Genomic DNA, 12,519 nt, shown 5'->3' on the forward strand with positions numbered 1-12,519 from the left:
ATTAATTGCAGATACACAAAATGAAAATACACTGCTCAAACAGAAGACTTCTGCCACAATGGGATTCTGGAAGTAGTGTAAAACATAATCCTACTTTTCTTCTCCTGCTTTATCTTTTATAGAACATTTTACTCTTGACTTTTACTCTCATGTGCTTAAATTAAGCTGTGCCTAATTAAGTTTTAGTACTTAAATCACTTAAAGCCTATTGTTACTACTGATGAAGATTAATAAACAAAAAAAATTAAACATGTTCTAAATGTATTTCAAAAATTAAAAAAAATTGTCTCACTCTATATATAAATGGTAGTTAACTATAAATATTCTAGGTGAAAAAGGAACATAAATGACTTGTTAAATTAACCTATATTTTAACTCTGAAAACAACTAGGAATGAGGAGAATTAGTTTTAAGGAATTCCTTTAAAGTTACCCGTGTTCTTTGAAAATGACATCATTTGTTATAGTTCATGGTTCAATTTTCTAACAGTCCACTTAGCTTCACAGGAACTCACAAGCTGCTTAAAACTTTATAATTTTTAAACTCATAAGCTGTTTTAAACCTTATAGTTTTTCCAATACATCTCAGATTAGTAATAAGTATATAGTTTATTTCTCATCATAAGAGTAATACATATCATTAGAAGCCTATCCCTAAGAAGTATTAAGAAATTCTTGCAAATAGGTTTATTTATAAAGATAATTTTCCTCAAGTTTTTGGAAACTACGCATAAAATACCTAAACCTTTAAAAATAATATTTTTGTTATTGAATATCAGAAATCAAGTGACAGTTCCTTAATATTTAAAGTAAAGGAATTACAATTTAATGAAGCAAATGAAATTTAAACACTTCCTGGATGTCTGGTATTTTAAAATTATGGTTAATTTTTAGGTGTAATGGTACTGTGGTTATGTTTAAATACAGTATTTCTCTTTCAGATATATATACTGAAATAAATACAGATGAAATGATATGATACATGAGATTTGCTCCAAAATGACCTGGGGGAGAAAAGGGATATAAATAGAACAAGATTGGCCATAAGTTGGGAACTGTGGAAGATGGGTGATAAGCACATGAAGGACCCACTATACTAAATGCTCTGTTATTTAAGTTTGAAATGTTAAAACAAACAAACAAACAAAAGATGGTTTATATGATGTTTTTCCATGTTGTAATAAACACAGGCAGAAGAGCTATAAGCACATTCTTAGATTAAAATTTATCTGAAGTTTTATACAGCTGTCAATCATGAGAAAGACAAATACAGATTTTACGGATATCTAAAAGTCTAATTAGAATTACTACCAGAAACTGCATTTGTAAAATGTACACTACACCAAATTAAATACCCCAATTTGGTGACTGGTTTAACTAAACTAAGATTAAAATTTCAACTATTACTTACTGAATTCAAAACAATTTATTTAATCTGTACTATTGATTGTAAAACTGGATTGGAAGAAGACATACCTGTGGACTGTGAAGGTCTGTGGTGAGCATGATAATTGAATACGCCAGAACATATGCAGTATCTGCACTAGCAAAGAGGGTTTGTCTGCAAAAATAAATGTTTCGTGTTATAAACTTTTACTGTTTACAGTTAGCATTTAAATAACTCACCTCAAACCCCATGTCACTTTTAGTTTTCTCTTTCAGGATTTATGTTCTATCTCATATTATAATTTTTTATGGAATTGTCTCATCACTTCCAGATCGTGTATAAACTAAGTTTCCTGGGGCAGGGGATTATGAACCACCCGATGCTCCCCAGAAGAGGGTCTCGGACATAGTCAGCAACCAATAAGTACTTGAATCTGAATCCTGCTTACCCCTGGTTGCATTCTAAGTATCTTGCAGCAAACTTTTCCATCAATCGATCAATTTTCTGAGCTTCCCCTGGAAGACGGAATCCTTCCAGAAACATACGAAGGGCTGAAACAAAATCCTTTCCTGAAAAGTCATGTTGGTCCACATATGCATACATGACTTCTTTGTTAAATTTATCATTATCTCCCAGGAATTCACCTACTTGAGTCTAAAGAACAAAAGACAGAAATTGATATCTTAATAGACTTACATTTCCTACACAGCCAATTTTTTAAAAAGCAGAAAAAAATCCATAAGATCCACAGGTTTTAACCACAGGGTTAATTAACTATTTCAAAAGTGAAGTTAAAAGTTAAACATACTAAATGTGTTTATTTAAAAAAAAAATCAAGATATTCTTTTGAGTATAGAGAATAAAAAAGCAAAATTAAGAATAGTTAGCTTATTTTTACATACTTAGGAAGGCATCTTAAAGGGGCAATAATATTATTAACTTAAAGAATTTTACAGAAAAAGTTAGAATGAAATAACATGGTGTTCTTACAGAGTCTAATCTTTCCTCCTGATGTAAGAACTGGGCAATATCTTCAGGTGTAGTGCCAAGCATCCCTTGTTCTTGGAGGTACTGTATTCCTCTCTTTGGTTTCTTGGTAAATCTAGATGATGTTAAAGTTAAAAGGAACATTAGAAATAGAAAACCATTTGTATTGCCTGAAAAGATCTAAAACTACAGTGAATTAACTTTGTAGCACTTAGAAAACAGAAGTGTACTTAAAATAATCAATGCATTATTATTGTACAAAATGTACAAAAATAATATACTATGCAAAGTTTTCTTTGAAAAGGATCTCAAGTGGAAGGCAACCTTTATCACTGATATAGATCATTTCACAGAGTATGTGAGATAATGCCATGTAGCAGATGAACTCTGAGTAAGGATATGGATACTAAATATCTCATCCTTTTAATATATATATTCTCCTTAGTGCTCAAGTAATCCTGGCTCATTCTCCTTATATCCATTGATTATTTCTAAGTTTCCTGCTTTTAAAATACAGAACTTGAATTTTGGTGACTGTTTTAACCACAACCTGATGGCATCATTTCCTTTATAAAAAAATATATTTATATATCCAGTGTTTTCAAAATAAAGTCCACACTGATTGGACACACAAAACCTTTCTCAATATGGCTCATTTCTTGAACGTATTTACAAAACAGAAACAGACTCACAGACTTAGAGAATGAACTTATGGTTACCCTGGGGCGGGGAAGGGTGGCGGGAAGGGATGGTTAGGGAGTTTGGGATCTACATGTACACACTGCTATATTTAAAAAGGATAACCAACAAGGACCTACTGTATAGCACAGGGAACTCTGTTCAATGTTATGTGGCAGCCTGGATGGGAGGGGAGTCTGGGGGGAATGGATACATGTATATACATGTCTGAGTCGCTCTGCTGTGCACCTGAAATTATCACAACATTGTTAATTGGCTATATTCCACTATAAAATAAAAAGTTAAAATAAAAAAATATATAGTTCATTTCTCTCTCATTTACTCCCACATATCCCTTTCCCATTCCCTAAACATAAAGGATTTGCAGCATCTATTTCCTCTATGTGCCCTTTGCCTGTTTCACTCACTGGGGAACTCTCCTCCATGCTTGAAGATCCAATTCAAATGTCACCTCTTTCTTTCCAAATCATTTACTTTCTACTTTTATTGTTCCAATAATTAGTTTGGTACCTCATCACCGTCACCTGGGTATTGCAGGAGTTCTTAACTGGTCTCCCTGTCTCTTGTTTTGCTCACATTACAATCCATCCTTCAGGCTGCTGGCAAAGTCATCTTTCCAAAACAGAATCTAATGCTGCTGTTACTCTGCTTAAAACCCTTCAACAGCATGCCAATGCCAAGAACAAGACAAAACCTCCTTTACACAGAGAATGAGGCCCCTGTAATCTGGATCCAGCTCGATGCTCTCATCTCACCTCCTACTTCTACCCGTCCACCCCCACCCCTGCCACACTGAATAGTAATAGTCCTCAAATGTTCTCCTTTTCCTCTGTGCTGTTGCACATGCCATTCTCTTTGTCTGAAATATCCTTCCCTGCTCTGTCCTCCTAATGATTCCCCTGTCAAGTCCTAATTAAACCGCTGCCACGTACATAAATTAAAGTCAAGCATTTTTCCCTGAGATAAACACAATCTCTGCTCTCTAGAAGCTCTCACTCTAATGGAAGAAAAATTTTTAAATTATAACAGTAAAATTATTTCAAAATTTTTATAAATCAAAAAAATATATAATAGTAAAAATGCAACAAATAACGTATCCACAAAGTGAGAAGACAGCACAGCAGAGGAAATGTCTAATTAACAGAGATGATCATGATCTACTTCCTGGGAAAGTGACTGTGGAACTGAGCTTTTAAGAATGATTACATCTTTTATAAACAGTCAGGAAAAACATCCCAGACAGACAGGAAGAGGTCATACTAATACACGAGGGCATAAAGCAGCATCATATTATAATAAGTAGTTCTGCATTGTTGGACAAATGAGGTGAAATAAAGCAGCAGCAGATGATCTAGCTTAGAGTCCAGCAGATTTAAATCATGATGGGTATTATATGCTATTAGAAGAAGCCGTGGCTTTATTCTCTAAGAGGAAGAGAGGGGAGAAACAGAAGTAGACTTTCATTCAAGAAAGATTACTCCAGCTAAGTGTAAGAAAAGACTAGAGAATAAATAAGACCAAAGAAAGGCAAGCCAATTAAAAGAGTATACTAGTCAAGGCACCAAATGGTGACGGTGTGACTTGAGTGAACAACTGGGAGACAAAGAGAATAAACTGCAGAGATATTCAGGAAGTAGGATCAGCTGGATTTAGTGACAAATTAGATCTAATGAGGAAATCTAAGGTAATTCCCGGGATTCTGGCTCATAAACTTAGTAGCGTGCTGGGGTTACTAGCCTGAATGGGAAATACAGAAACAATAGGGTTTTCTGTTTGTCTTTTGTTTCGGGTTGTACTGGGGAGTTGATTATGGAGACTGATAAATTTGGTTGTGGACATGCTGAGTGTGAGAAGCTACGCAGTGCCCAAGGGAGATGTCCAACAGGCAATTACGGATGAGTCTGGAGTTCACTGGAGTTTTTATGTTAAAAATAACACTTGGGAACTGTGAGATGTTACCATATAGTAGCTGAAGTCATGAGAAAGAACATGATCATCTAGAAACTACAAAGAAAAGGGCTGAGGGACAGACCCTGGAGATGTTGAGATGTAAGCCCAGGACGAAGAGCCCATACAAGACTGAGACAGCATGGTCAGAAGGTAGGGGAGAAGGACAGAACGGTGTCATGAAACGAACAGTTGTGGAAGAGTATCCCGGGAGCACAGCATTCTCATGGAAGTGTGAAGCAGAAAGCAAGCCGCGTGGCACTGGAGGAACTCGAGTGGCACTCCAGAGGAACAGTGGAGGCAGGGGGCCGTCTGCTCTGGGGCCCTGGGAGGACTCCCTCTCACTCCTAAGTACTTCGAATTGAGCGGTCCTACCTCGGCAGCACTCTGTACAACACTCCATTATGGACTTCACACAGTACCATTAAAAAATATATTTTGCCCATACTTAGACTGTAATCTTGAATATAAGGACCAGTACCTTCATGGTTCTTGGCACACAGTCCCAAGTACCAAACATGTGTTTGCGGGGTGACCAGCAGAATTTCAAAATGAGTATCTGTTTGCACATACGAGACACTGAGACCCCGAAAACAAGGGCTGTTTCACTCATCAGGTTTCCCCAGCACTTTGCATAATGTCTGGAACAGATGGGACTTTGATAAATACTGACTGAACAGCTAGAATAAATGAAGTATTGATGGCTATTTCCTGAGGCTATTTTTGAGATTTTATAACTTTATGACAACGAATATGTGTACATTTTATCAACGGTTTTTCTTTTACATTATCGGTGAAAAAGGGCACCAACAACCACTGCTTAAGACTCAGGAAGAAATGCTTTACAGCAGAATTAGCAAGTCAAGTAAACATATAAGAGAATTTTTTTTAACAGTTTAGATTCATGGATCTAGATTCAGAGAGAAAGGCCAGCAAGTTCAGTTTTCCTCACAGCATCTCTTTGAAAGAAGAGAGGGGCAGTAAGAGGAAGGAAAGCAGCACAGTGTGACTCAGACAGGAGACAGTCCAGGAGCAGGATGACAGCACACAACTTACTAGGAAATGATTTCACGAGATCAGGGTCTGGTAGAGAACCCAAGTTTGAGAAGGAGGTTATCACCTTATTGACATATAAAAATGCAATCAGTAACGATAAATCAGTAACAAGAGCAGCACATCTGTAACTGAAGTGGAGAGAATATAAACCCTATAAAGGAGCAACACTCACAGGAGAAGTTCCATACTTTAAATGTGAGTTATCATCTGCTTAGGGAACATAATGCAAGATTTTATAACTGAGCTAAACAAATAGTGCAAAACTGCACAGATGATGTTTGTCAACAACACATAAAATATAGTGCAAAATTAATGCACATTACAAGGGTCTGTTTGGGCCAGACTGCAATGAACAAGGGGAGCTGACTAAGGAGTCACTAGAAGTCTTGGATCCAGGAGAGCTGTACTCCATTTTATTCTCTGAAGGGTGTTAATAAGAAGGGACTAAAAATAATCCAAAAATGTAAAGAAACCCAGGATAAGGGTGGCACAGTACTGGCAGAGGGATATTCAATAACATTTCTCCGTAAAATTGGACACTCACAAATCTATCCCCTGTTCTATTATTTCTTTTTGCTGCTTTAGGACTTCAAATTGCTCTGGATTGTCAGTGCCAGACATCTGTGTGCTGTAGCTGCCTATTCCTGATGATGATGTTGACTCCAGGGAATTTAAACTTCCGTATCTGTTTATTGTCTCAGGGTGTTTTATTTCATTCGTCTCTTGCTCTGAGGGTTTTTCCTGACCTGTAAGTAGAAAAACTGATTCAGTAAATTATTCTGTCAAAGGAAAAAAATTTCTCAAATAAGGCAAGCTATTTCAATGTTGCTTAGATAGCTATTTAATACAAATAACGTATTAGGTGCCATAACAGATAATATATACTTTGACATTAAAACACACTGCAATTAGTACAGGTACAATCTGCATCACTAGGAGTTCTTTTTGCAAATACAGTGCTGAGTATCCACTGGGTTTCTGCTCTCAGCTCATGTCTCACAAGGAACAGTTTTCCCTCAAAGGACTGAGATAACACCAGGATAGCCTCGCAGCTGTGAGTTTTTCTCTGAGTAAGGGTAAACGTCAAACATAAATGAACAATTCAATCTTCTTAAAACATTTTTGGCTTTTATATGTTTCTTCTATGATTATCCTTTAACAAAGTTGCATAAACATGATTCACTTTAATATGATATTCAAAATACTTTTAGGAAGATTTAGAAAGAAAAAAGTTGGAATAACTAAGCTGGGAAATTCATAATTTTAAGTTCATTATTTAACTCAGAACGCTTCTTTACCAGCTAAATGAATAAAGATGTCAGGAAACTGGCTTAATGGCTTCTGCAACTATCCTCCAAAGCATCATTTAGAATTCTACTCAAATGTCATCTTACCAAGAGTTGTCTGAGAGTTGGGATTCACATACTGATCCTTACTCCATTCAACCATACACTTCAAAATTGACACTAAGCATTCTAAACCTTTTTTCCTCAGGCTCAGTTCCTACAAAATAATTCATAAAGAGAATAAAAACAAACAAAAATCTTTTAAGGAAAATACACAGCTCTTCCTTGGCAAAGTTCAAATTTCAAAATGTTTTTAAAGTTCTTACCTGAACATTACTCATACCGAGTTCTTGACTGCCTCGTCCTTGAGCAATTTTTGATAGATCATTTACTAGTCTTTCAAATATGTTTGCTGCATTTAAGTCACAATCATAGTTTACGTAAATATCCACCACACTCTGAGCATCTGTAACAGTACAATATGTTAATTTTAACAAAAGGCATCTAGTATATGAATATATTTGGCCTTTTAAATATCTCAATAAGAAAGAGATAATAAAGAAGGATAATTTCAAGTACCTGCACAAATCCTTGTCAACGTCTGAATAACCATCCATTTGTGGTCAAATGAGCTGGTAGAAGTCTCCAAAATGTATAGGAAAATTTCTTTAAAGAACACCTGTGATTAGGGAAAAACCTCCATTTAAAATACTGTTTATAATTCATATATGTGATCACTTTTTAAATATCCCAAAGCTGCAGAGCAAAGATCAGGACCCAGGGTCCTGGAGTTCCACTCCTTTTGAGTTACATTTCTGAGACATCAGGACTTAACTTGGGTTGGTCACTTACACTGGCCCTTGCAGTAAAGAGCTGTACTTCATATCACTGTATTTTGTTATCACACAGCCACTACAAGAGAAATCTGCAAAAATTTGGAGTTCTTCTGGGAGATTATTTCTTAAACATATTTACAAAACTAATAAAACTCCTATTTCATTTTTAATCCCCCACAGAACATAAACTATATTCTGTTCATCAGTTATATTTTTCAGACATTATAGTACTGGGCAAGCCTAAGTGTTCCTAGATTTTAAAGTAACTGACGTTGTCATCTACACAATAGAAAGGATCTAACTCCCATATACTGTTATATTTTTATAATTACACAAGTGGGAATCTCTTTTGTCTGAAACCTACAAACTATTTCTCACTATTCTTTACACCAAATAATGCCAAGCACAAAGGATTTAGTCAACCTTATTTAAAAAATTTCTATTTAAGAGCTAAGAATTTTCAGATTCATATTTATTTTGGAAAAATGACTACAACTCAAGAGGGGATGAATGAAAAAGAAAACCTAAAACAACATATTAATATTTATGGAACATATGTATTATGAATACAAAAATTCATATTTGTAATTTTAGACTACTAACATCTTATCCCCCTCAAAAGGACAAAATACCCTTGTGATGTGCTTTTCTTTCACAGAATTCAACACATTTCTATTACTCGCCTAATGTCAGCATTTCCTGTAAGACTGTAAGCTCTAAGAGGGTAGAGACAAGGTCCCTCTTACTAAGCATTGTGTCTACACTGCATGGCAAATATAGTAGGCATCCAATACATATTTACGGCCACAATTCTCAAACACTGCACCAAGTAACCCCAGAATGCTGCAGCAAACTCAAGAGGGATGCCATGAGAATTTCTGGGGGAAAATTCAGAGAGAAATACATTTGTTGGATACCTCAAAAAACTTCACAGTTTCAACATCAATTAAATCACATGACATTCCTTTCAATGACATCGTTATTTCTGCAAACCTGGGGTTCAGTGGTTGCTAAGATAAGCAGGTACTGCATGAAAATCAATGAAGGAAATGAGGGTGGTAATGTCCAATTTGATTTCAAAATCTGAGAAGTTTGCAGTGTCCTATAGGCTCATACATTCCAGTAGTAACTGTTGACTATTTATAAATGAAAGAAAAACATTTTTTCTTTCAATTTATGTGTGCTTCATCCCCACCCCCCACCCCCAAATGCAGACTTCATTGTTAAGAAAAATACTTGTTAAGTTGTTTGGACCTAACTGCTTAATAAATGGAACTGTTAGGTATTTCTTCTGGAGTAAAGTACACCATGAAAAGATTAGAAACGCTAATGGTGCCGTGGATCAAGAGTTTGAAGCTCTCTGATTTATGGGATAAATAAAAAAAACACATATTTGGAGAAAGAGGGGGGAAAAAACCCTTTAGCTACTGTCTACAGGTTATCAAACTGAACTAATATGCAAAAGCCTATTATAGTAATTTAAGACACCATGCCTATCAACAGGGGCTCTAAGAAAAACCAAAATTCTAAAGAGTTATAGAGCACCTATCATGTAATACATGTAAAATAACAGTTCTATCATAAGCACTTTGTCTTCACATAATTTCTCTTGAAAAAGTGTGTATACACTGTATTTTCTGAAATAGATATATAAGTTAATACCCAAGGAAAAACTGCATTATAAAAACTCTAAGATTCATTCTCATAAGATGAATCTTCACACAACAACAATCTCAATTTTGTTTTGCAAATTTAGGTTTTCATATGTTGGGTTTCCTCCAAGTGGAACACAGCTCATCTTGCATTTGAATATGTTCAGTACTTTCGAAAGCATATCTATATTTACCTTGTTTTATCCTCATAATCTCCCCATAAGGGACAATGGAGGTTGAAATAAACCTGATCTCTTTAAAAAAAACAGAATATTACTACAACAATTTTAATGAGAATCTACCATCTATGGACAAGAAATTTCTTAGAAGTATTTCCCTTTAAATTCATGCTTACAAAATTTTTGTATATCAAATTTACTTTACAGAAATAGTAATCACAACTTAAATGATTTTTATGATATCTGGTTCCATAAGAATTTATACTTCACACAGTCATCTAAATAGTACTTAAAGAAGGAGAGTCTCAGAGAAGTAATTGAATGCACAAAGTCTTCCAAAATTCTCTAATGTCAATTTAAATGTCTCATCATCGAATGAAACACTTCTGGCTTGTTACAGAAGCAAAAGTTCCACAAGTTTTTACTTTAAAGTCTCTTTTATTTGTAGTTCCTGAAGATAATGAGAAAAAACTATCTAAAAATAGTAACTTCCTAGTTTTGCCTTGCATTATTTTAACACACATATGGCAAACTTCTAAAACTTGACAACATATATGCACCAGAAATTGTTTCCTGTCCAAAAATATGACCCAAATTTTAAAAATTTTCACTTAAAATACCAAGACCTTATTCTGTCTCATTCCCATAATAATGTTCCACATGAATTTTAATAGATACTGTAGAACCTTTATAATAAAGGATAATATCAAAACTCTGGGAAAATAATGATTTATCCTTCCTGTGAGCTAATGAATTCTTAGTCTTGAGTTAGGATTAAATATAAAAATTAAAACGTAACCTGCACATCATATCAAACATAATATAAAGGCAAAAGTTGACTAGCATAGAAGTATTTCTAAAATATACCATGTCCCAATCAAAACAATATTTTAACAAAGAACAAGCTGGAAAAAAAATCCATTCAATCAGTAAAACAAAGTACTGTTTTTAAATACTGAATTATTTGAAGGTAAAAACAAAAGACCAAGAAACGGTACACTTGCACAATACATGCGTACATGGTTGGGAGATTCCCTAATTTCATTTTGCTAAGGCTCTGGAAATATTTTAGAATGACATAACTGTTATTCTAGTTCCAAAGATGTTGAGAGAAAACTTTAGGAATATAATAATAACAGATATATTGGGAAAAAATATAAAAGTTAAAATTTCAAATGTCCTAAAATATAACTCCTAAAATATAATTCTACTTGATCACCTCTTTAAAGTACCAAAAACTTAAATGGCTTAAAACCATGCAGACAAAGTATTTATTTAGAGCTTTCTTTTAAGATAACCAAGTTCACTATTACATATCATATACACAATGGCAAAATTATTGTGAGGACCAAATTAATTCAAGACAATTAAAATCATTCATGGAACTACTTATTATACATTCCTTGAAGGCAGGAGCTTATGTCTTAATTTGATTTTGCATTCTTAGCGCTTACCTAGTGCTTAGTAGTACTTTGTAGGCACATGTTACGTGATAATACACAAATATTATTTCACATTCTAAAAAACTTTCCAGTGTATTAAAACATGATTTAACATGAAAACAGATGAATAGCCAACAATGCTTAAATGCAGAACATACCTCAATCTGCATCTTCAGATGCGTCTTGAAGTTTGACAACAAAGTAAGAAATATGGAAAGGGAAAGCTCAAAAACCTCTGGAACAGAAGAAACTCCATTTTTTGAGAGTGCAACACACAGATACTGCTTAATAGCATTAATAAACATCTCATTTGTCCTGAAAATAGGTCCTGCATTCTGCAGAATGGATAGAAGTAACTGCAATGAAAGAATCTTGGATCGTAACTCATGAGACCTAAAATATAAAAAAGAAGGCACAGTATATGGACAAGTTTAGCATTATGGTAATAATAGGTTGTTCCAAAGATATTTCCTGTACCACATAATTTCACAAACCTTTACATGGAAAGAAACAGAAAACTCTGCAACATAAATAAGAAGGTACAGTACATAAATAAGCTTGGCCACTAATAATGGGTAGTTCCACTGATGTTCTCCTTCTACCACTTAATTTCATGAACTTTTTAAATGGGAAAACAATCACTCACACATATTTAACATCAACCTACTGTTCCTTTGAACAAGAAAAGAAATTTTAAAGATTTATGCCTTGTTCCTTTCTTTCGCAAGTATATTTCACTTTTTAGAAATCAACATGAACTTCTCAGATTAAGGGCCATATTTAGTATAAATAGGTTCCAATGTACTTTTTTCCTAGTTATGCTACTCAAAAATCCTAAACACTAATGAAAAGTTTTGGTGCATTACCAAATTAAAGCATTGCTTCAAGCTTACTTTTTCTGTAACCATCGAAAACTCTTTTTTTAAAAAATACATACAAAGAGGCTTTTAGAATACTTGTACCTCTTGGTAGCTTACCCATTTATTCTAAATACGTATTTTTATATAATGAAAAGCTGAAAAACACATTTAAGCTTAAATTGAAAATGG

At 34.4% G+C, this 12,519-nt stretch overlaps 1 protein-coding gene across 2 annotated transcripts in view; it reads right to left on the reverse strand.

Annotated features, from left to right (window-relative positions):
• Positions 1 to 12,519, reverse strand: part of ARFGEF1 (ARF guanine nucleotide exchange factor 1) — a 134,324-nt gene that overhangs the window by 44,786 nt on the left and 77,019 nt on the right. For both annotated transcript variants that reach the window (XM_030859606.2, XM_030859610.2), the window contains exons 10-17: positions 11,629 to 11,863; positions 7,941 to 8,040; positions 7,688 to 7,827; positions 7,470 to 7,578; positions 6,620 to 6,821; positions 2,377 to 2,488; positions 1,835 to 2,040; positions 1,476 to 1,560 (exon numbers count right to left, since the gene is read on the reverse strand). In XM_030859606.2, coding sequence (XP_030715466.2) covers positions 1,476 to 1,560; positions 1,835 to 2,040; positions 2,377 to 2,488; positions 6,620 to 6,821; positions 7,470 to 7,578; positions 7,688 to 7,827; positions 7,941 to 8,040; positions 11,629 to 11,863 — 1,189 coding nt within the window. The remainder of the gene's footprint in view (positions 1 to 1,475; positions 1,561 to 1,834; positions 2,041 to 2,376; positions 2,489 to 6,619; positions 6,822 to 7,469; positions 7,579 to 7,687; positions 7,828 to 7,940; positions 8,041 to 11,628; positions 11,864 to 12,519) is intronic.

The sequence above is a fragment of the Globicephala melas genome, chromosome 17 (assembly GCF_963455315.2).
Source record: "Globicephala melas chromosome 17, mGloMel1.2, whole genome shotgun sequence".
In the NCBI taxonomy this organism is placed as follows: domain Eukaryota; kingdom Metazoa; phylum Chordata; class Mammalia; order Artiodactyla; family Delphinidae; genus Globicephala; species Globicephala melas.